At 39.7% G+C, this 26,162-nt stretch overlaps 1 protein-coding gene across 1 annotated transcript in view; it reads right to left on the bottom strand.

The window, feature by feature from the left end:
• EPHA10 (EPH receptor A10) overlaps window positions 1-10,246 on the bottom strand; it is an 861,867-nt gene extending 851,621 nt beyond the window's left edge. The window contains exon 1 of the mRNA XM_089688795.1: window positions 10,109-10,246. Within this exon, the coding sequence (XP_089544921.1) occupies window positions 10,109-10,178 (70 nt within the window). The 5' untranslated portion in view covers window positions 10,179-10,246. The remainder of the gene's footprint in view (window positions 1-10,108) is intronic.
• Between the last annotated feature and the right edge of the window lie 15,916 nt (window positions 10,247-26,162).

The raw sequence follows: 26,162 nt of genomic DNA, 5'->3' as shown, positions 1-26,162 counted from the left end.
TTGCCAAATCTCCTGACAGATGAAAACCAATCTGTGTTCACCCACAGAGAAAATGAGTGTTGACATATGTGCATCTGCTCACATGTTCATTTCTGATTGTCACATTAACGGACACAGAGGTTCTCAATTTAAAAAAAAAAGACAAATATTTTTACTTAAAAAAAAAAAAAAAGTTTGATTAAAGTAGGAACTGGTGTAGTATTGATGGTGATTGAAGTGGACAAGAGATGCTTGTATGATTGGGGGAGAGGGGAAATATGTGGTCAGAAGCAAAATTCAAGGGGATATGAGGGGCGATAGCAGAAGGATGAAGAATACAGCAGGCAGGGAGAGTAGATACAGAGGCAGTGAAGGCAATGCAATGTAATGTGTCAGTAATATGGGGGAATGGGAGAAGGCAGTCAGTCCTGGAGTATAGTGCTAGAATAAAAACATTGCTGTAGCCAGAGGGGGAGATTGGCCAGAGGCAGTGACAATAACGAGAGGGGAGACGTAGAGATTCGGCAGCCTGGAAACCCAGCAATCAAGCTGAATAACTGGAGTTTCCAGGTGATAGTTAGAGATGAGCGAATCGAACTTGGCGAAGTGGAATTCGTTTCGAATATTAGGAAAAATTCGATTCGCACCGAATCCGAATATTAGCAAACTTCGGATGCGCGAATCGAATTTTTCCCGATCGGCCGATTTTCATCCCTTCTACAGCCGGCAAAAAGTGTCCCTGCAGAGAGCTCCGCTATTTCTGACAGTTCTCTGACAGTTCCTTCACATTTACAGCGGTTGAAACATTGTATCTATTTGTTTCCATTTAGGATACAGATGTTTTTATTCGGAAACAAATAGATACAATGTTTCAACCGCTGTAAATGTGAAGGAGCTGTCAGAGAACTGTCAGAAATAGCGGAGCTCTCTGCAGATACACTTTTTGCTGGAATGGAATTCTTCTTCTTTTCATTCTTCTTCTTCTTTTCATTCTTCTTCTTCTTCTTCTTCTTCTTTTCATTCTTCTTCTTCTTCTTTTCATTCTTCTTTTCATTCTTCTTCTTTTCATTCTTCTTCTTCTTCTTTTCATTCTTCTTCTTTTCATTCTTCTTCTTCTTCTTTTCATTCTTCTTTTCCTTCTTCTTTTCATTCTTCTTTTCATTCTTCTTCTTCTTCTTTTCATTCTTCTTCTTCTTCTTTTCATTCTTCTTTTCATTCTTCTTCTTCTTCTTTTCATTCTTCTTTTCATTCTTCTTTTCATTCTTCTTTTCATTCTTCTTCTCATTCTTCTTTTCATTCTTCTTCTTCTTCTTTTCATTCTCCTTCTTCTTTTCATTCTTCTTTTCATTCTTCTTCTTTTCATTCTTCTTCTACTTCTTCTTCTTCTTCTTCTTCGTGCCCCGTGACTGCCCAAATGAGTGAAGTGTGCGGTGATTCTAAGATCGACGGCACTCATCTGCATGTCATACTGACTGACAGTATTATTTCTCTTCCCCAGCAGACTCCAAGGGCATTTAAATTAAAGGTACAGTGTTCTGCACTAATATAAAGGCTCTCTGAAGCCTAGAAACCCTTTAAATAAGTTAAATTCGCAGCGAATAAATTCGCATCGAATCGAATTTCTTCCGCAAATTCGGCGAATCAGCCGAATCGAATTTTTGAATAATTCGCTCATCTCTAGTGATAGTTATGCCAATGATACTGTTTCTCAGCAATACAAAAATGTCAACCACCCCAATCTATAACTAGCTTTCACAATAAGGTTCACATGGAAAGGATTTCCACAGCGCAAACAGCCAGAAAATTCCCCAGCACACTTACCAGCTACCCTACAAAAGAATCAAAATGACACTAACAATTTCCATATTTGTGTTTGCACAACATCTGCGAATATATGTGGGAGCTGCACTGCCTCGTCAAGGTCCTTCTGCGTTTACTGTATCCACTGCTATACATGCTCCAATATGTAGACTCTCAAACATTAGAGTTAGGACCAGATGGGCCTCAATGAGGCAATGTGGCTTCCACTTATATTTGCAGATTTTGTGCAAATTATTGGACAAATATGCACATTTTTAGATAGTGTGCATCCTTCTAAAGCTTTCTCCACTCTCCACTCCAGGCTTTTCTCCTGACATTGTGGTGATATTTAGGGATGAGCCCATGGGAAGCTATACCATGATTGCATTACTGCGGCCCAATCAGCTGTGGTAAAGACACTCCTCACCCCAGCTGCATGTATACAAAGGACCGGGAATGCTAGTGACATCCATGACCTAATATGGCCATATGGCCAGGTAGGGAAATGCTCCAGCCATAGCTGATTGGCCTGCCAGGGATTTGAACAAGTGACAGCATCCCATAGGTCTTGCTGAACTGAGTTTGGGCAGAACATGGCTCATCCACTCAAACAAACTTGAACCTTTCTCCAGCAGTGATAAATCAAGTTCTGTGTGGAGAAAGGTAAACCACAATCATGCAGGCATGATCGCATTTTAATAAACAGACACCTATACCATTAAAAGGTACCATATACACATTTTATTGTCATTGGTTTCTGAGTGGTAATAACTGACATCTCCCTTACTGACAGTTACATTTTAAAGCAACTTTTGAAGGACAAAGATAATTATTTGTTATTGTTAAACATATACCACAATTTCAGGATAATAACAAAAGTATAAATAGCTGTGATTACCATTTAAAAATCACCTTCATTAGTGTGTCCTCTACAGACTGCAGAAAAAATTGTTCTGATATTTTAGGCTACTTCATACCATGGCTGTAATAGGTCCAATATTTGGATTAAACTTTTGCTATGTATCACTAAAATGAAACTCTATGCAAGCTCAGTGATTTATTGCCAACATATGGAAAGAACATGACTTGAGGCACTGTGAGATCCTCCAGTAGATAATGTACAGAATACAATGAACATGTTTATCTGACATGTTATGTGACATTTCTGGACATTACAGTAATGAGCAGACAGGCTATTTAGCTGCTGACACAGTCTCCCAGATATAACTTGGTGTTTTTCATTACTAGGCTCCCTTTGTATTCCTGCTGTCCAATGTAATCCAAAAATGATTCACCAAGACAGTAAGTGGTCACACAATCACCAACCTATATTATACATAAAGTAAGAGCCATACCTTTATTTACAATATCCTGCACATAAAAAAACAGGATTAGTTGCCATTATAAAAAGCCAACCAGCACTTATGTACAATATTGCGCTTTATCACGGCCAACAACCCCCCTCAACCCCCCCCCCCATGATCATTTTGATAGCAACATACCACAAGTAGCAGCAAACACCCCCTGTAGATTTATGAACCACTCCAGCATTAACAGCAATTTGTGTTTAAGAATGGTTCTATCACTTGCGCCATGATGGGGGGAAGATATGAAAAAATTCATCATTATCTGCAATGAGGACTGGTGCACCAAATTATGTTGATGGAAGTGAAATTAAAGCCTAATTTTGTTTTTGCTACTTATACTGCTGGTGTGAGCACTTACAATCTGTATTGCTTCTCAATGTGCTCTAGTTTTCTTTTCCTTCTAAAAAAGCCTATACTTGGAGCACTGGCTGCACTTTCCGGTGTAAGAGAGGCTCCTTGGCTTGCATGGTCCTATGGAGCTTCCCATTCATAAGCTCCCATTTAAAACTGCAATCTGACGTAAGGATGCTCATTAGAGACCTGCATCCCGAATTTAATTTATTGAATGTATCCTGTAAGTAGTGGCTACACATAAAGTAATGACTGAGCATTCCCTGACAAGAGCATAACATGAAGCTCAAATAATGAGTAAGCTCATCAGTGTATAGTGCAGAAAGAAAATGGTTAGCAATCAGAGTGGTTTTCAATATGTGAACTTCAGATACTGGTAGAATAAACATAGAGTGATCAATGTACCTCCAAAGTTACTGGTTCTTAGTCCTTGTGGTTCAAGTCTTCTTTTGAAAGCAGATGGGCTACTCATACATTTTCTAATTAAAACCAATTTCCAGAACAGTCCTTATAATATTAAAGCTAAACTCCAGAAATTATTGGAAAGAGTATAAATATACAGCTAGCCATTTTCCTAATTTATACACCCCTTAATATGTCATCTCTAACCACTTTGCTTTATGGACACTGGTCCGTGTTGGTTATCATTTATCTGTGACCTCTCCCAACATTTCATCATAACAACTGCCACATTAATTTCAGGAAGCAAATCACCTATATGTTACAATTTTAGCTGCTTAGATATGATATGGAAAGAAAATGTTGCAACTCATAGGTCTTAAAGTGAGCCTAAAAAATTCCAAATAGAGATACCCTGCAATAGAAGAGCTAATATACTTACCTCTCTGGTGACCCATGTCTCTGTCATGTCTGGCCCTTGTCTGTCAGGAACATGTAGCTCTCCTGTTCCATGATAGCTGCTGGTCTCGTTCCAGCATCCTAGTTTGGTTGAGCTGCATTCTTTCTGGCAGTCTATTCCCTTGCAGGGTGATTGATAAAGGTAGCCTCTGGGTAGAGACCAAATCTGTTTTAGGTCAGCCAAGCCTGCAGTTTCATGCTTGTGATAGTGTTTGTAACATGTGCTTCAAACTCCCTGTTTCCCTGCCTTGTTTCCATGTCTAGTCCTGCATCTTAGCCATGCCCTGTCAGCTCATTCAGATTCCCTTGTTCCCACGTTCAGAACTCTGTCTGACTTTTGACCATGGACTGCCTATGACTACTCTTGGAATTCAGTCTGCTCTGAACCTGGACTGTCACTGGACTGCTCTGCCTGTCTGCCAACCGCAAGTAACTGTTCACTGTGCTCAGTTCCAGTACTTGTTCACTGTGATCAGTTCAAGTACCTGCTCTCTGTGCTCAATTCGTGCCTGCTCCAGAAGGATGACCAGGCACTATAGCATTGTGTATAGACCTGGGGGCAACCAAGTACCAGTAGGCCTGCTTGCCTTATGGGACAGGAGGCTGCAATTGGTGAAGAGCACAGAAGCAAGCTACAGTTGCCCGACCACTAACTCTAGGTTTAGATGTGGTATTCTACTTTCACACCACTCAGGCTCTGCTGTCTCTGCATTCAAAGCTTCTGTAACTTGAATCCTTCAAACTCAACATCAGTGCTGTATTCTGCAATGATCTAGGATCTTGGAGGATGGAACCAAATAGTGAAGTAGAGGATTTAGCAAACTGAAGAATACTAAAAGTCTGAAGGAGGCTGCAATGCTGGAATGAAAGGAATGCAGGCGATATGGGACACTAAAGAAGAAAAATTAATAGCTCCTCTATTGCAGGAACCTCCATCCATCCATGGATTTTTTAAGCAACCGATAGGATTGATTCCATTTTTGAATCCTATATCCTACTTTGTCAAATCATACTTCAGAAATATGTTATGCTCCGTATGAAAGTACACCTATTCTCCTAATTCACTTACTATTTCATTGTCTCTCAATAAATTACAAATAAATGCAGAAAAACTATGGAAGTTAAAAAGGAATTAATAAATATTTTGGACATCTTTTCCTGCATGGAAAGTGACCCTAAACAATTTACTAATAACTGCTACCTATGTGGTATTCTAAGGAAAAGATGACACTTGTCTGAAAGTTTCTTGCTGGTTTAATTACATTCTGGATGTAGCAAGAACAAAGATAGAATACCAAGCTTGTAGCGATAATTGCCATACTATTGATTGATACCTTCTATAGCAATTAGATAATACATTAATTACATGGGCAATAATCAGTTCCTGAGTACTTGAAAGACATGTAAAATATAACTGTATTTGGAGAGTATAGCTTTCTTCTCCTGAGATCAACCACTTATTATGTTTTCCTTAATTATCTTATTCAATAATTCTACAGTTTTAATCAGATTACAGATCATGTAAATGGAAGTGTATGGGGTATTGTTTCAATTCACACACATGGAAAAAAGGCAGTGAACATAATCACAAAATAATAATTTCTTTTTTAGATTAATAAAGTATTTTGAATCGGAATCTGAAAGAGTATTCCAAGAGAATATAGAATGGTATATATTTAAATAACCTGTTGTATGGACACAAATCCTTATAGACTCAGTACATTCATGGATAGGTGATTGATCAGTTCAAATACCATTTCCTTATGATGCAACTTGTAAATGCTTACCAAAAATATTAAAACATGTACTATCCCTAACCTTTTCTCTATAAAGTTCCTATTTCCATCACTTTCTACAAGGCTTAGCACATTCATGTATATCATCTTCAATCTCTGCTTCCATCAGTGCGATCCTCTTATACCAAGCTCAGAAATGCCTCATCTTTGAACCGCTTATATCTACAACACTCACACCTAAATCTTTCTTTCTCATCTCTGTGTAACTCTGGCCCTTTTTTCTTTTCAGAATTCATCATACACCTTTCTCCAACATCTTGAAGCTTGGATGAAAATGGACTTCTAAAAACAAGTTGTTCACCTAGATGAAAGTGACATCAAATATTTCTAAGATGCTTTGGCTTGTTTTACACAGTGCTCTTTGCCATTCCGGCAGATTGCGAGCTGTAAAGGATCACCTGTCTATTCTACACAGTGCCACATCCTTCTACCTATTTCATATTTGTCATCCCAAATAACTTCTTTTTTGCATAACTGTTGTGTAGCGGCAATTCACAGATGCAGAGCAGGTAGAAACATTTTTTTAAAGCCATAAGAATTGCAAAGGTTTCAATGAGCATAATAAGAACCCACTGGGCTATAATTCTGATAAGATTGTCGACAGGTCATTTTTAACTCATTTTTACACTGTATTCAACTATATCATATCAAATGTCTAATGTGGGTATAGAGTTATTACTTTAAAAGAAAGCAAACTGACATCTCCAGAATGCAACAATGCAGATTGCCAGACATTGCCTAGCTCATTCTGTACTGCCTACCAGCTGGCATGTTTTGTGTCACATAGCCTCACTTAACTCACAGCTTCAGCAACACTTTTCAAATATTCAAGAACGAGTCTTTTCCTTTAGAAAGTTTAAGGTGATGTTCACTTAACAGGTGAATCTTTAGATATTTCATTTATTACATGTATTTTTATGGCAACAACAATTTACACAGCATGCTAAATATTGTACAGTCACATCAGTCCCCTGTTCTTACAATCTAAGGTCCCTATCTCACATGTGCACACATACTTGGGCCAATTTAGAAAGCACCCAATTAACCTACCAGCATGTCTTAGGGATGAAACCCATGCAAGCACAGGGTGAATAAGCAAACTCCATGCAGAGAGTGTGCTGACCGGGATTCGAACTGGGGACTCCAGTGCTGAGAAGTGCTAATCACTAAGCAACTGTGTATATAATCAGCTTTCACTGCAGGCACACCCCCTTGTTTAATAAACGCACAACCAGGCTACCAATTTATTTACTAGGCAAAAAAGCTTCACTAAACCACAGTACCCAATCAGCCAATCAGAATGTATCCTTCATCTACTGGACTGCATTTAACTCACCAACTGATACTGGTTAAAGCACTTTGGATGACATCATTTCCATTCTTTACACAATCTTATAAAATAAAAGCAATAATTTACTGAATACACTAAGAAATGAATTTGCATTTTCCCCAATCAACCTACTGGAGGTGGCAATTTGTATTTTATGATATTGCTCTTAACCTTGCTGTGTCTTTAGAGGTGATTGCTGGTTTGGCGTGCTGGTACAAAGCTTACAATAGTAAGTAAATCATATGAGTCATCAGTTCATTGAGTAGCATTTGTACGATACTTTGTTACAGTGTTAGAAAAAAATCAAGTCTCTGATTAAACTAAAGAGATCTTGCTAGCGCGGCAGAGGACATTTTTGTCTCCAGGAAGTAATTATGCCATCTTGTGCCAATAGTTAAGTTCTACAGTAAATAGCTGTCATTGATGAGATATGCAGTTTCCCTGCTGGCTTGCTCTGTCAAGATACTAAGGAAGAGTCCAGTCAATTAGAAATCATGCATGCACCATTGAGCAATAATTTTCCATACCGCTGTGAAAATTAGCTCTACCATCCTAAATGCCCAGGACAAAAAAATAGCAATGATTCTGTGACTTCTCATTTACCTCCCACTTCACAGGTTTGTCAACCCCAGCTAGCAGTCAAGTGTTAGAGCTGCAAAGAACGACAAAGCCACAAAGGCACTGGACCAAAAGTATACCCTGAAAAATGCCTGCACGTGAGACACCTCTGAAATCTGCACCGTCTCCACTAACAAAACTCTGTGTCACAGGTATCATTAACCATCTCGCTGCTCCATTATTCAGCAGGAAGAGCAAAGACAAAAGATGCATCCTTGTATGCATTCAGTGAGGTCCTCCGATCAGCCAGCCCTTTAAATTCAGACTACCCAGAGCAGGGGGTGATTGTCTACACATCAAAACAATAGACGCTCAACTCTAGCATGGCTTACGGCTATTCCTGCAAGCAGCAGTGGAAGTGATGATATTATTAAACACAGGTCCTAGTGGTCTAAAATGTTATTAAACACCTGTATTGGTGATCTTAAATATTATTAAACATATGTATTGGTGATCTTAAATATTATTAAACATATGTATTGGTGATCTTAAATATTATTAAACACATGTATTGGTGATCTTAAATATTATTAAACACATGTATTGGTGATCTTAAATATTGTTAAACATATGTATTGGTAACCTAAAATGACATGATTAAACAGATGTATCTTAAATAGTAGTATTGAACAAATATCCTGGTGATCTAAAAAAATATATTCCTAAACTGATATCTCAATGGTTTACAGAATATTATTAATATTAGATACCTTAGTGATCTAAAGTAATATTAATAAACAGATACCTTAGTGATCTAAAGTAATATTAATAAACAGATACCTTAGTGATCTAAAGTAATATTAATAAACAGATACCTTACTGATCTAAAGTAATATTAATAAACAGATACCTTAGCGATCTAAAGTAATATTAATAAACAGATACCTTAGCGATCTAAAGTAATATTAATAAACAGATACCTTAGTGATCTTAAGCAATATTATTAAACAGATACCTTAGTGATCTAAAGTAATATTAATAAACAGATACCTTACTGATCTAAAGTAATATTAATAAACAGATACCTTAGCGATCTAAAGTAATATTAATAAACAGATACCTTAGCGATCTAAAGTAATATTAATAAACAGATACCTTAGTGATCTTAAGCAATATTATTAAACAGATACCTTAGCGATCTAAAGTAATATTAATAAACAGATACCTTAGTGATCTTAAGCAATATTATTAAACAGATACCTTAGTGATCTAAAATATTATTAAACATATGTCTCAGTGATGTATATTATTAAACATATGTCTCAGTGATCTATATTATTAAACAGATATCTCAGTGATCTAAAATAATATTATTATGAAGTCTCAATGATCTTACATGTGTTATTAAACAGATGTCTCAGCGATCTTTATTATTAAACGGACGTCTCAATAATATGAATCATAAAAGACACCCTGCCATTCATTGATAGCAATAGCACTGCTGATTGAGGAATCAGCAGAATTCAAAGGGGGGAATAGTGTGTATATGGCAACCAATCAGCGTCTAGCTTCAGCTTGTTCAGTTCAGCTTTAAAAATGAAAGCTAGAAGCTGATTGGCTGTAGTAAATTCTATTTTAAGTCACTAATGCACTATTAGACATTTCTTATGCTAGCTAACAACTGCAACAACAATAGTATAATAACAATGTTAGATAATACATCACCTTGATCACAGTATATATATATATATATATATATATATATATATATATATATAGTACTTTCAAACTGGCAGCAACAACAACTGTATTGGTCAATGGAAATGTCCCCATGCTAGTTGTATTAGTAAGTGTTGTGACATGTTACCATGTCATTTTTGTTTTATAAAGCCATGCAGACATCACATTGCACATTGCCCTATAGGTGGGATATGTCATCATAGTTGTGTCCCTATATAAAAGCTTTCTTTGTGATAAGGCACCCCTATACAACCCATGCATCCGTTGTGATGATGTAGCAGAGCAGATGTGCAGTGTGATTTGTGTGTAGCTGATGTCAGGAGACTTACCTTGCTCTCCATAGAGATAGCAGGGCAGAGTGAGAGCCATCAGACAAGTGAGGGTGCTGCAGAGCCCCATGCTGTGTGTACTATAGATACCCAGAGATGCTGATGCTGCTGATACTGATGCTGCTGTTTGGAGCTCCCAGTTCAGACTCAGGATGCCCCATAATAGGAAGAGGAGGGTGGCGAAAAGCCGGGATCAGCAGCCAATGGGAGAAAGGCGGAGGAGGGAGGCAGCACGTGTTGTGTCTGTCTGAGGATGGGGAGTGCAGAGAGTGATCAGACATCATACTACCCTATACAATGAGGGGATGAGGATCTGCATGCACTGACTATAGAGAGGATCATCATGTGCTGTGCAGCTGGAAGAAAGCCCTGCTATGGAAAGTACAGGCAAAGCTCACCTGACATACACATTCATGTAGCTTTAAGCTGCAAGAGGATTATGTGCACAGAAATGAGCTAGTGCATTGTTACATTTCACATCACAGACATGAAATGAATGGAGGAATGGAAAAGTGAGCACACTGTACAATCTGAGCGTACAATCGCCCCTATGGTGGATATACATGCTTCAATAAATAATCAACCTCTTCCAATCGGAATCAATGATCCAAAGTCGGCTACTCATCCGATCGATATGCCACACAGGGAAGCGGGGTTTATTTGATAGTTACGATACAAGCATAGCATAAGATTGTTAGAGATCAATTTATTTTTGCCATGTCATTTCATAATCTGATCAATCACAATCATGAATAAAGCATTGATCGAATGCACAATAATTAATCATTTTCCACCCTGGCCAATTGACTCGCTTTGATCAAATCCAGTCTAAACTGAATCTAAATCCGTCCATACATTACACAATATGATTGTACAATCTCCTTTATTGTGGTCATGCACACGTTGATAAATTATCAATTTCTTTCCTAATCGATCTCTTCTGATTGGATAACTCACTCAGTACATGCCACAGAGGGAAGCGGGGTTTATTTGATAGTTACGATACAAGCGTAGCATAAGATTGTTAGAGATCAATCTGTTTTTGCCATGTCATTTCATAATCTGATCAATCAAGATCAAATGCACAATAGTTGATCATTTTCCACTCTGGCCAATTGACACGGTTTGATCAAATCCAGTCTAAACTGAATCTAAATCTATCCATACGCTACATAATATGATTGTACAATCTCCTTTGTCATGGTCATGCACACTTTGATAAATTATCAATTTCTTTCCTAATCAATCTCTTCTGATTGGATGACTTTCTCAGTATATGCCACAGAGGGAAGCAGGGTTTATTTGATAGTTACGATACAAGCGTAACATAAGATTGTTAGAGATCAATCTATTTTTGCCATGTCATTTCATAATCTGATCAATCACAATCATGAATAAAGCATTGATCGAATGAACAATAATTGATCATTTTCCACCCTGGCCAATTGACTCACTTTGATCAAATCCAGTCTAAACTGAGTCTAAATCCGGCCATAAGCTACATAATATGATTGTACAATCTCCTTTGTGGTCAGGCACACTTTGATAAATTATCAATTTCTTTGCTAATCGATCTCTTCTGATTGGATAACTGACTAAGTATATGCCATACACAGGGAAGTGGAGTTTATTTGATAGTTACGATACAAGCGTAGCATAAGATTGTTAGAGATCAATCTATTTTTGCCATGTCATTTCATAATCTGATCAATCACAATCATGAATAACCAGGGGTGGACTGACAACTCATGGGGCCCCCAGGCAATAGGGGATCATGGGGCCCCTGTGTCCTTGCCCAAACTCAAAAAAGCCTATGAAAAAGGTACCAGGGGCATCTCATGGGGCCCCCTATTGACCCCGGCCCTCAGGCAGTGCCCGAATTTCCAAATGGTCAGTCCGCCCCTGTGAATAAAGCATCGATCGAATGCACAATAATTGATAATTTTCCACCCGGCCACATGACTCGGTTTGATCAAATCCAGTCTAAACTGAATCTAATTCCAGCCATACACTACATAATATGATTGCACAATCTCCTTTGCCATGGTCATGCACACTTTGATAAATTATCAATTTCTTTCCTAATCGATCTCTGCTGATAGGATATCTCACTCAGTATATGCCATACACAGGGAAGTGGAGTTTGATCGATAGGATGAGATCAAAACACATGATCGTTGCGATCGATTGCATCTCTATTATGTAATCCGATCTGATCAATCGATATACAATCCTATTCGTGGACAAAGTATCTTATTGCTGCCAGTCAATGGATAACGGTCAATCATTTTTCTACCCTGGACAAACTCCTCTGTTTGGTTGAATCCAATCAAGACTCTGAACCTCCATTTACATTTAGTGGTTTTCATGAACGAGTGCAAAATTGCACCATGCATATGTGGTTTTTGTGCCACATGCATAGTTTTACAGACCTATTACTGGAGTTTTACGTGTATTTCAGGTGTTTTACAGGCTTTTTCAAGTGTTTAACAGATGTATTAAAGGAGTTTTACAGGTTTATGCCAAGCGGTTTACAGGGAAATTGAAGGTGTTTTACAGGCAAATTACAAGCATTTTACAGGTGCATTAGAGGCAGTTTACAAGTATTTTACAGCCATATTATAGGAGTTTAAAGGCGTTTTACAGGGGTATTGCATTTTTTTTACAGGTATATTACTGGCATTTTTCCGGCATATTGCAGGTGTTTTACAGGTGTATTACAGGCCTTTTACAGGTGTATTGCAGGAATATTGCAGGTGTATTGCAGGAAAATTGCAGATTTAAAGCGGTAGTAAACCACAGTAAAAAAAAAAAAGTCCCCTGCAAGGTAATGTCATAATGTATGCATTATGTAGGACTTACCTTAAAGTGTTACTAAACCCAAAACAGTAAAATCAGTCTATACTTGCAGTAAAGCATGATTGTTATACTCACTGTGGAACCTAAGGGGTTAATCCTTCACATTGTGTGAAAAGGTTGTTTGATCCTGACTTCTCTGATCATCCCCTTCTTCCAGTGTCTCCTAAATATGTCTCCTGATAGAACAGAGGCTCCGAGGCAAGGTGCACATGCTCATTTTGGTGCATATTGCTAGATTTTTTTTTCTTCATTGGAGAGTGCATGCGATCAGCACAAGGCCAATCAGCACTATCCAGCCAGAGGTCAGGGGTCCTGCATCCTCCTACAGGAGAAAGTAAACTCCTCCTACAAGCTTTAACCAGTGCTCTGCTGGACACTGATAGAAGTCACAAGACTGCTCTAACTGCTGATGAGAAAAGGTATTTAACAGTTTATATTTACTAAAATAATTGCACTTCCATTTTCTGTGTACTGTGGGAGACCAGATAGAGTGAATGCAGGGTCCTGGGTTTAGTAACACCTTAAAATGAAGCCCTCAAGCAGCACACTGTCATCGCTGCAGAGGCTTCACCCTCCCCTGGTTTTCGCGAGCTCTGGCCGTCTGACAGGCCAGGCCTGCACGTCACTCCTGCACATGACAGTCTGGGCTATGGCAAAATACTCGGAAGGGATGGTAGAGCCATGTCATTCCTTCAGAGCGCATGTGCCGGCTCTAAAGAAGAGAGAATGTCTCCTAAATGGTGCACATTTAGGAGATATTCATTTTACCTACCTTTGAGCTTTATTATAAGCTTACCTGTAGGTAAAAATTAAAAAGAGTTTACTACCTCTTTAACAGGTGTACTATAGTCATTTTACAGGTATATTACTGGCGTATTGTAGGTGTTTTATAGGCTTTTTACAGGTGTGTTACAGGCATTTTACAGGCATATTACAAGTGTACTACAGACATTTTACAGGCGCATAACTGGTGTTTTACAGGCCTCTTGCAGCCATTTTACAGGTGTATTGTGGACATTTTTCAAATGTAATACAGGCCTTTTATAGACATATTACAAGTGTTTTACAGGCATATAGAAAGCATTTTATGGACATGTTATAGGTGTTTTACAGACGTATTTCAGTCTTTTACAGGTGTATAACAGGTGTATTACAGGCATTTTTACAGGTGTATTGAGGCCACTTTCACATTGATCCATAGGAAAACATGGTAAAAATGCACATGCATTTCTACAGCAATTTTGCTGCAATTTTACCGCGATAAGCACCACACTTGTGATGCATTTTATACAGGACATGTGACTCAAAAACCGCATCAAAAATACAACACAAGTGCATTTTTGATGCATTTTTGATGCCATTTCAGTGGGGTGGTACATTTTTTTTTTAACTGACCTAATATGCCCCCAAAATGTGGCAAGTAGGATTTTTTACACCGCGGTGAAAGTGCAACGGACCAGTGTGAAGATATGCATAGACATACATAGCAAAGCATTTTTCTTTGGCTTTTCTTACTCTTTTTTTTAAGCATAAGTTTTACAGATGTATTATAGGAGTTTTAAAGGCATTTTACAGGTATATTACAGGCATTTTACAGGCATATTACAGGAGTATTGTAGGTATTTTACAGACATATTACAGGTGTATTACAGACATACTAGGGCCGGTTCTCACCATGCCCACATCTGAATCGCACATGAACTCAACACACACTTCAATTTGTTCATCTGATTGATGTTTGATAAGATCAAATTTATCTAATCTGCAAATAATCAAACATCCTTAACTTCCCTTCCAATTTATTAAGACCCAATTTCAATTGGATTCCATCAAAGTGACTCAATCAGCCAGGGCAGAATATTATTGATCAATTTGTTTTGATTGGCAGTACTGAGATACATTGTTCATGAATACAATTGAATTATGATCAGTAAGATTATGAGATTAAATGATAGAAACCGAGATTTGATCGAGTAGTAGTATACGAGTAGTAGTATACGAGTAGTATAATTACAGTCAGTGTCTCAGTAGAGAGTTGTGCCAGTTATCACCCCTCTGGGGGGAACAAACAGAACTGGGGAACACCCACAGTGCCCCACTCTAGATGAACCACTGTCCTTATTGTGGGGATATATACCCCGCCGTACAATCCTCTGATTCACAGCTGCTCACTCCGGAAAGTAATAAAATTGCTCAGAATCCTTCCAGGCTAACCACCTGACAGGCGCCAGCGAGTCCAGCCTACCAATTATACGCAATATTGAGGGTAGCTGATTGACCCATGGACAGCTTATGTATCACAGGTGGATGCCTAGATTGACCTTTACAATGGTTAGGAATATGTGGAACAATGTGTAGCTGTGTCCGGAGGTCTCACCAGAACAGCACAGAATGTCCAAACAGAACATGGAAGCCGGTATGAACTCAGGCGTCTCCCAGGGGGACCTCTCAGGATAGGAGGACGTGATCCCTTCCACCTACATGTTTCTCCCCTCCCACTGACCAGGGCTTTTTCAGGGTGTAGCTTAGGAATTGGTCTGTAGCCAATGCTATTTGTCTCCATCTCTGGGGCTGTATTCTGCCTCTTAAAGTAACCTCCCAGGGATATTTCCACCATAGATTCCACATAGGTGCCCCCATGCTGATTGGTCAACCTGCAGGGATAATATAAAACTGGGTCAGAGACCCCAGAATCTCATTCTTTTTATCCAAAAACTAAATCCAATCCAATCCAATCTAATCCAATCCAATTATTTACAATTTATGCCTGACTGGTGGCCACTCAACCAAGTTACATGTATATATGTAGACATAGACCCTCCTCCTCGGAACAGTTGCAGTGATAGATCATTATTTAATCCATGGGCGCTCATGGTATTCAGTAAGAAAATCCATCTTGCTTCCTTTTGCAAGAGCACTTTATAGTTATCTCCCCTCTTTTCTGATAATGATAATTGAAAAATGGCTGCAGATTTTATATCTTTCAGAGATGAATTATAATATTGTTCAAAATGAAAAGCTATTGGGGACTCATCAGCTTTGCCAGATATACTGGCTAGTTATTCCCCTATCCTACGTCTAAATTCACTTCTTGTTTTACCTATATAGGCCTTTTTACATGGGCATACAATCCTATATATGACCCATGAGGAACAATTTAAGAAGGAATTAATGGAATATGTTCTTGTACCTGTTAAATCCTTAAATTCTTTAATTTTATCAATGTATCTGCATATGGAACAATGTCCTTTAGATATGGTTGTATATGCATGAGTTCTCTTCTTTTCCTTCTGTACTCACGTCTTACTAGGGTGTCACCTATCATAGGGGGTTTCCTTGCTGTGATCCAGGGTCTTTTTCCCAGTATCTCTTTTAATCTTCCATCTAACATTAGAATATGCCAGTCTTTATTCAATACTGACTCTAGCTGGTGCCAGTGTGTTCCATATCTAGTTACCAACCATACCATATCTTACTGTAAATTCTTTTCATGTTTTTTACTTTGCAGCAGCTGTGTCCTATTTTGTTTTAATGCTCTCACTTTAACCCTTTCTAGCACTGAATCAGGGTATCTCCTTACTCAAAATCTTTCTTTAAGTTCTTTACTCTCAATGTGATAATCATCTATATTTGAACAATTCCTTCTACTTCTTAGGAATTGTCCATATGGGATCCCCCTAATTAGTGGCCAGGGATGATGGCTGGTGGCTTGGAGAAGTATATTTCCCGCTGTGGATGTGCTAGTCTCAATTCTATCTCCTACTTCTTTCATTTGTTTTAATGCTCTCGCTTTAACCCTTTCTAGCACTGAATCAGGGTACCTCCTTACTCAAAATCTTTCTTTAAGTTCTTGACTCTCAATGTGATAATCATCTATATTTGAACAATTCCTTCTACTTCTTAGGAATTGTCTATATGGGATCCCCCTAATTAGTGGCCAGGGATGATGGTACATTTCCCGCTGTGAATGTGCTAATATCAATTCTATCTCCTACTTTTTTCATTTTTCAAATCCAGAAATTCCATCTGACGTTGATCCACTTTGTACGTAAGAAAGTTGTTTTTGTCGTTACAATTTAATTCTTATATGAATAAGTGAAACTCATCCACTGATCTAATCCATGCAACCAGCACATCGTCCATGTATTGAACCCACATGGCTACATTTATCTGATATCTGGGACTCTCATATACTACGGTTTTCTCCTACCAACCTAGATTCAGACAGGCATATGATGGCGCACATGCCTCACCCATTGCAACTCCTCTAGCCTGGTGATAGAACTTACCATCAAACATAAAGAATAAACGATTCCTATATGGTGGGGAATGAAAATGTATATGGACTCCACATCCACCCCTGCCAGGATACAGGTCACAGGTACCCTTAAGTCTGTCAATTTTCTCAGGAGATCCACTGTATCAAGAATGAAGGAGGGTAATTCTTCCACTAGATGTCTAATTCTCCTATCCACATATTGTCCCAGGCATTTGGTGGGATGACCTAACCCTGAGACAATAGGCCTCCCCAGTGGTCGGGTTACATTTTTATGGACCTTCGGGGTGACATAGAACATGGGAATGTTATATTCCTCTATATGTAGGTATTCCCGTTCTTTTTTCTTGATCAACCACACTTGAAAGGCTCTCTCAAGCTTGAAATTAATTTCAGTGGCAAGGGCAGGAAAAGGGTTACTTGCACATCTTTCATAACACAATTCACTATTCAGTTGTCTATACACTTCTTCAACATAATCTTTCTCTTTCCAAATCACCACATTTCCATCCTTGTCACTGGGCTTAATAACTACCTCTCTGAGGTCTTTAAGCTCCTGGACGGCTCTGCTTTATCCCTTGGACAGATTGTCCTCATCTGGTAAGAAATAGTCTCAGACCATTTCCCTTATGTCTTTAGTTACCTGCTTCAAAAAAGTTTGGAGGTATCTATTATTAGTTATACTTGGAAAAAGCTTGGACAGACCAGATAGTGTTGGTGGATCTATCATATTGGAATCCAACCAGGTGTTGCCCTGTACCAGGTACTCAAGTTGATCAATATCCCTGAGATCAGTGTACTGTGATTCCACCTGATATATGTCCTCCCCACCCTCTTGTATCTCTCTATGCATGTACAGTGAGGAACAGAAGTATTTGAACACCCTGCGATTTTGCAAGTTCTCCCACTTAGAAATCATGGAGGGGTCTGAAATTCACATTGTAGGTGCATTCCCACTCTGAGAGACAGAATTAAAAAAAAAATCAGGAAATCACATTGTATGATTTTTAAAGAATTTGTCTTGCACTGCTAAACTTAAGTATTTGAACACCTGAGAAAATCAGTGTTAATATTTGGTACAGAAGCCTTTGTTTGCAATTACAGCTCCCTCCAAAGATGTTCTATTGGATTTAGGTCTGGAGACTGGCTAGGCCACTCCAGAACCTTGATATGCTTCTTACGGAGCCACTCCTTGGTTATCCTGGCTGTGTGCTTCGGGTTGTTGTCATGTTGGAAGACCCAGCCATGACCCATCTTCAATGCTCTGACTGAGGGAAGGAGGTTGTTGCTCAAAATCTCACAATAAATGGCCCCATTCATCCTCTCCTTAATATAGTGCAGTCGTCCTGTCCCCTTCACAGAAAAGCACCCCCAAAGCATGATGTTACCACCCCCATGCTTCACAGTAGGGATTGTGTTCTTGGGATGCAACTCATCCTTCTTTTTTCTCCAAACACGACGAGTGAAGTTTAGACCAAAAAGTTCTACTTTGGTCTCATCTGACCACATGACTTTCTCCCATTCCTCCTCTGGATCATCCAGATGGTCGATGGCAAACTTCAGACGGGCCTGGACATGTGATGACTTGAGCAGGGGAACCTTCCGTGCAATGCATGATTTGAAACCATGACGGCTTAGTGTTCTTAGTGACCTTTGAAACTGTGGTCCCAGCTCTCTTCATGTCATTGACCAGCTCCTGCCTTGTAGTTCTGGGCTGATTCCTCACCTTTCTTATCATCAGTAATACCCCATGAGGTGACATCTTGCATGGAGCCCCAGTCCGAGGGAGACTGACAGTCGTCTTTAGCCTCTTCCATTTTCTAACAATTGCTCCAACAGTTGATCTATTTTCACCAAGCTGCTTGGCAATTGCCCCGTAGCCCTTTCCAGCCTTGTGGAGGTCCACAATTTTGTCTCTGGTGTCTTTTGACAGCTCTTTGGTCTTTCCCATGGTAGTAGTTGGCGTCTGACTGACTGTGGGGTGGACAGGTGTCTTTAAAGAGCTCAGACAGGTGCTACTAAGTTAGATTAATGAGTGGAGTAAAGGTGGACTTTTTAAAGGCACAGTAACAGGTCTTTGAGAGCCAGAATTCTTGCTGTTTCTTAGGTGTTCAAATACTTATGTTCAGCAGTGCAAGACAAATAAATTCTTTAAAAATCATACAATGTGATTTCCTGAATTTTTTTTTTTATTCTGTCTCTCAGAGTGGGAATGCACCTACAATGTGAATTTCAGACCCCTCCATGATTTCTAAGTGGGAAAACTTGCAAAACCACAAGGTGTTCAAATACTTCTGTTCCTCACTGTACAGTACATGAGTTTAAAACTCAATCTTCTAAGGAAGAGGCATATATCTTTAGAAATTTCCAACTGATCTCCAGGGCAACTAGGAGAGAAACCCAAACCCTTTTGTAACAAGAATATATGATCTTTTGAGAGTTCCTTTTCCATGAGGTTGATTACACTTAGAGACTCTTCTCTATTTTCAATTTCTATTTGGCCTGTCCGCGTGTCTGTTCTCTGACATTCTGGGTCTTTCTGCCCTTCTACATTTTGTTGGCTACTTGTGTCTGTTTTTCTATGTGTCCCCCTCGGTTGACTGTATCTGTTTCTCTGTCTTCTCCTTTTTTCCCTGTGAAGTCCCTAAAAAAGATACAGTCTTTTTTACTTCTGTATTTGGATCCCCCCTATCCTTATTCCACTGTCTATGCTTACGTCTTGATCTACTCCTACCCCTTCTTCCCTTCAGATCCAAGATCTGTCCGAATTCAAAGTCTGCTAAATTCTGTTGAAATTTCTTGTTTCACCATTTTTTGTTCCTTTTGAAAATCGGCCAACTCCTTTTTTAGATGGTCATTTAATTTTATAAACTCATCCAAATCTTTATATTCTTCTAAACCTTTTATACTCTCATGTAGTTGATCCTCTATTTCCTTTGATTGCAGCTTCTCTTCTTCAATTATCATATGCATCAGATGTAAACTATGTGAAATTGCTTCTTCCTGACATTTCTTCAGAAACCATTCATTATGTAAAGGTTCTGCTGAAATGATTCTCTCCCTGAGTCCCTGTGGAATTATCTTGGACTCACATAGGACTCCAAAGAGACAATATTCCACTTCCGTCTCAGATGTCTAAACGTCACGTTACTATGTGTCCTGAATAATTGCTTAAAGTCCTTATTTCTATGTGACATCTGCTGTTCTTCTTTTGAAAAGACCATCCTCATCTCTCTTTCTATTTCTTCATCTATTTGGTAAGTTATCCTTTCTGACGTTCAAGACATCCAATGATATATAAATTCTATGTCTATAAACAATTATGCAAATATATTTTGGAGGCTCCCACATGTAGTCCTACTCCTGGGTAAATGTCGTAGCCAAGTGGCCTCAATACCCCAGCTAGTGGAGGGGCCCATACATACCAAGCAGCTAGGGGTCAATTCCCCCAGTGGAAGCACGCGGGAGGGGAGAAAGGCAGAGGAAGAATGGGAAGGGACCCACAAATAATGGAGGGGAAGGTCCAGACACCACACAGGTGCACACATCGAGATGCAATAGATGAATCGTCCAATACCACGCTATCTGGACATTTATTGTACAGTATATATAAAACCCCACAGTAAGTGCCTTGTCCTGGGAATGGTATGTTACCTGCCAGTGCTTAACTCAAAATCGGGGAGGTGCATCCAAAAACCATATACGACAAACAAAAACCACCAAAAAGAATATTGCACCTCATAGGCTAACAACAGCGGTATTTATTTTGGACGTAAAAAATATATGTGATTAGCATATCAAACATATCAATGCATGCCCCCAAATCCAGTGGAGGCCCTCCTCCTCATAGAAATGGTTGCAGTGATAGATCATTATTATGTTCATGGGGGCTCATGGTATTCAATAAGAAAATCCATCTTTCTTCTTTTTGCAAGAGGACTTTATCTTTATCTCCCCTTCTTTCTGATAATGATAATTGAAAAATGGCTGCACATTTTATACCTTCAGGGATGAATTATGATATTGTTAGAAATTAACAGCTATTGGGGATCAATCATCTTTGCCAGATTTACTGGCTAGATGTTCCCCTATCCTACGTCTAAATTCACTTCTTGTTTTACCTTAAATCAGGGGGACCAGGGGAATGTGGTGGTGCCTTGGAGAGGGGTGGATGTCTTTCTAGGAGGTTGTAGGTGTGGGGGCGGGGGGGGGGGTTCGGACTGGGGGAGGGGGGGTGGGGGTTTTGATTAGGGGTGGACAGGGAGGGATGGAGGAGTGGACTGGATTTGGGGGCATGCATTGATATGTATGATTTGCAAATCACATATATATTTTTTTCGTCCAAAATAAATACTGCTGTTGTTAGCCTATGTGGGGCAATATCCTTGTTTGTGGTTTTTGTTTGTAATAACAGGACATACGTAGGTGGTTCAATCAATCTGGATTAAATCAGACAGGCCTCTGTACTTAGTTGTGGTAGATATATAAAGAGATCAGATTATAACATGTGTGGTAAGCTTTAACCTCCTCATTACCACACTATTGTTGAAAGACGGCTACATCATGATTCTTTCATTCTGGGAGTGCATCTAGAGACGTCCTCCCAGAATGCACCTGGACAGGGGCGGACTGACCATTTGGAAACTCGGGCACTGCCCGAGGGCCCGGGGTCAGTAGGGGGCCCCATGAGATGCCCCTGGTACCTTTTTCATAGGCTTTTTTGAGTTTGGGCAAGGACACAGGGGCCCCAATGATCCCCTATTGCCCAGGGGCCCCATGAGTTGTCAGTCCGCCCCTGCATCTGGGGCATGCATCGGGTGTGTTCTGTGACTGAAGTGTCCTTTGGACACAGTTGATCACAGATCGCTGTAAAAGTGCCAGTTACAGCAGCCCGTGTAAACACATTTCTGGTTACCGGCTTTTCCTTTTCTCTCGCTGTCACTGTGTGAGGAGAGGACCACTGATAACCAGCAATCCTGACAGCGCTTTGTTTACACTGATAATCAGGGCACTGATCATCAGTGCAGCCCCAGCAGTGCCCATCAGCTTGCTTACCGTTGTGATGCTATGGTTGGCCCACAGCTATCGTATGGTTTCTGGCACCCTGTACCATGTGATTATTTGTAGACAATCCCAGCATCACTACAGTAAGAAAGCTGTTATGAATGGAAAGCCATTGATGACAGTTATATCTATTGCTTATATCAGCGATCATAAACCCAAATCACGGAATTTAACAGACTTAATGACATGCCCTGCAATATGGGCATTACTGCATCAGTCAATAAAATATCAAAAACAACAAAATGATGATGTTACCCCTAATTTGACTCCCAGACAGACACAAGCACTAGCAGACTCCAAAAATGAACTGACATATTAGATAAACCGTTGCCAAGGGCAGCAATATTGTCATTATAAAGCACAAACAAAATCAAACCATGTGTTTGAATGTACTCACTAACAATAGCTGGTACAAACTGATATCTTCAGCATGTGTCGAGGTATTTATTATTGAATTTTGTAGCCTTATGTAAGTGCTTACCTCGAGGGACTGATAGACAAAGACACCTTGGACTACGTTAATGTGAGATTTCCCAGCACACCGACTTTTTACACCCTCTTAAAGACACACAAAAATCTGGCTTCACCCCCTGGCAGGCCTATTGTCTCGGGCATTGGCTCATTAACAGAAATCGGCAGCAGATTTGTGGATTTGTTTTTGATACCACATGTGTTGTGCTTACTATCATGTACATGTGACATTACAGACCTTTTAAAACACATCAAGTGGATTTAGGTCCCTCTGGGCACCCTGCTCATGACAGTCCATATCGAGATGCTTTACTCGAGTATTCCCCAGGAGCAGGGCTTCCGGACAGCTGAATCCTTTCTAAAAAAAACAGGACCAGACTACTTTGATTCTTAACACCTTTATTCTAGATCTGTTATGTTTCACCTTAATGAGAAATTACTTTATCTTCATGAATCAATTCTTCTTCCAAGTTCAAGGCATTGCAATGGGCACCTGCTGTGCTCCATCTTATGCAAACCTATTTTGGGGAGGATGGCAGAGAACGTTCTTTGCAGAAGAATTGTTTGTGCAATTTTATAACCATATACTTTGTTGTTATTTATTGATTTTAGTTTATTTATTTATTTGGACAGGCCCAGAACTCGCTACTTACCTTCACTGAATTGTTAAATTTGAATGTTTTCAACTTGCACTTTACTTACAATTTCGACCAGAATAGTATATCTTCTGGATCTTGAAATTATTATACAATCTGATGGATATATTGGTACCAACCTTTACCACAAACCGATGGCTGGCAGTACATTGCCACACATCTCAAGTGCACACCCTAAGCCCCTTTTCCGTAGTACTCCCTGAGCACAATACTTGCGCTTACAAAGAAAATGCTCCATGGACCGTGACTTCCCCCAACAGGCAGCGGCGCTGCAAGCAAGTGCCTGTTGGTAATAGGCTACTCACGCAGCACCTTAAAGAAGGATTTTAATAAGGCCTTGGGATACACATTGGCATTTTTACTTAGAAGATCACAGAAAAACACAGTTAAAGCCATCACAAGATTTTCTGCTCAACATAATTAGTTTTGCTCAAATCTTTGAAATCACTGGCATCTTCTAACAGATCATCATGTGCTTACTAAATATTAAAGTTCTAAACCAGAACTTGTTTTTCGCTGAGCTACTTCTATCAGAGACTTACTAGTCTCTAGTCATTATGCAACTGAGGCAGACTCCCCACTCCTCCGCCCCCTGGTCTATGGGACATTTTTTGATGTAGCTAGTGTCCGGTGCCCCTGGGTCTGTTTCCTTCTCCCAAATGCTGAATCCTTGCATCCATGGATGTTTACCAGTTGTGGAATTAGAGTTACCTATTTGATGAAGCTTTTTACATTGGGAAAATGACTAGAGAATTTTGTCAACCCATTGAGGATCATATCTTTTATTCCTGTAATGGGAAATTAACCATGGTAGAGCATCATATTGGCATGCATCATCATTATGGGTGACTGGGATTGACTGATTCTGCAGCACGAGACCTATGGATCGAGCATCTGAATGCAAACGTCCCCCTGGCTTCAATGAGGAAATATCCTGTAAACCCCTTCTGTAAATTGAGTATACTGTATTAATAACCCCCCTTCCCCTTTCCTTCCCGTTCCTTCTTTTCCTTTCATCCCTTTTATTCCTTTTGTTCTCTGCTAAGGGTCTGTGATCAGAACTGCATACCATCTCTTGTAATGTGCTAAGATTCTGTTGGTCAATGCTGCTGTTTTTGTTTTGCTGGATTCATCCCTGTTAGCTATTCTAACATGTAACCTATTATTGCTATTTATATGTCCCTAACCATTTGTTATTTACAACACTCTCTTTTAAGGTGCTCTGGTTTATGTGATATTATGTTATTTGGTGGTTGCTTTGGCAATTGGACTGTAAGGAGGGGTGCTTCTTTGGTTGGTCTCGGGTGGTGCCCTTTTTTTGCTTCCCCTGTGACCAGCATGTGTTCTCCTGAGGAGCTGGGCTGGACTTCGACAGGTTCTCTGTTGGTCCTCTCGTTGTTTGCGCCTCTTTGGAATTTCTAGGTCTGTCTGCATCTTTGGTAATGCTCATGCACGATGAATCCCACGTGTGTGCACTCAGGGGGGCTAACCCAGTGATGTCACATGCCAACCCATTTCAGCATGGATGGACATATCGATTCATGTAATATTATGTTATTTGGTGGTTGCTTTGGGAATTGGACTGTAAGGAGGGGCTCTTCTTTGGTAGGTGGTGCTCTTTTTGTTGCTTCCCCTGTGACTGGCATGTACTCTCCTGATTAGCTGGGCTGGACTTTGACAGGTTCTTTGTTGGTCCTCTCCTTGTTTGCACCTCTTTGGTATTTCTAGGTCTGTCTGCATCTTTGGTAATGCTCATGCACGATGAATCCCACGTGTGCGCACTCAGGGGGGCTGACCCTCTTTACCTTACTGCGAGAGGACTTTGGAATTTCTAGGTGTGTCTGCATCTTTGGTAATTCTCATGTGTGATGGATCCCACATGTGCGCACTCAGGGGGGGCTGACCCGGTGACATCACATGCCAACCTGTTTCAGCGTGGATGAAAGTGTCAGTTTGGGAGTATTTAAGATGTTCCCCATTGACTGGTATGGCATCAGAGGGAATACTTTGTCCATACAGCTCTACAGGTGAGCATCTTTGGCTGACTTGGCTATTGGATTAACATGAATGTACCAGTGGAGCCTTGGAGATTTCTTCTTTATTGCCTGATGCTGACATTTCATTTCCTTTTTTGTGTTATTTTTTTTTCTTTTAGATCTCTGCAGTTTCATTTGGGCATATTTTTTAACCTTTCTCTTTGATACTAATATCAGCAAACCTTTACCTTACTAGTACCCCTTTCTAGGGGTTAATGGGGGTTCCCATTCATTTGAGGGACTTGATGTAAATTTTTTAGCTGCTTTCTTCCCTCTGGTGCACATGGAAAGACTATACTGTACAATTGTTTTAAGGTCAGTGCTTAACTTACTTTTCTTTCTTTTTACTCCCCTTTTTTCCCTTCCCTTTTCCTTTTCGTCCTCCCCCCTTTTCCCTCTCTCTTTTCTTTTCCATTTCAACCCCCCCCCCCCCTTCTGTTCACTTTACCCTTTTTCTCCACCTCCCCTCTTCCTCCCTCCCTCTTCTTGTTCTTTTTTCTTGACCTCTTTTTTTCTCCCCCAGTTCCCCCTTTTTTGAGATCCTCTTTTGTGCGCTTGTTCAGGTCCCTAAGCAAAACCCTGACCATCTGCATAATTCAATAAGTTGGAATATTCACTCTATTGTATTGTACCTTGTGTTATGCTGTAAAAATATGCTGTTTTTTAAATTGTAGACAGTTTCTTGGCTCATT

The sequence above is a fragment of the Staurois parvus genome, unplaced genomic scaffold (assembly GCF_062004578.1).
Source record: "Staurois parvus isolate SC_StPar_1 unplaced genomic scaffold, SC_StPar_1.0 ptg000454l, whole genome shotgun sequence".
In the NCBI taxonomy this organism is placed as follows: domain Eukaryota; kingdom Metazoa; phylum Chordata; class Amphibia; order Anura; family Ranidae; genus Staurois; species Staurois parvus.
Note: the sequence above shows the minus strand (reverse complement) of the source record. Positions and strands in the feature narration are given on the sequence as shown.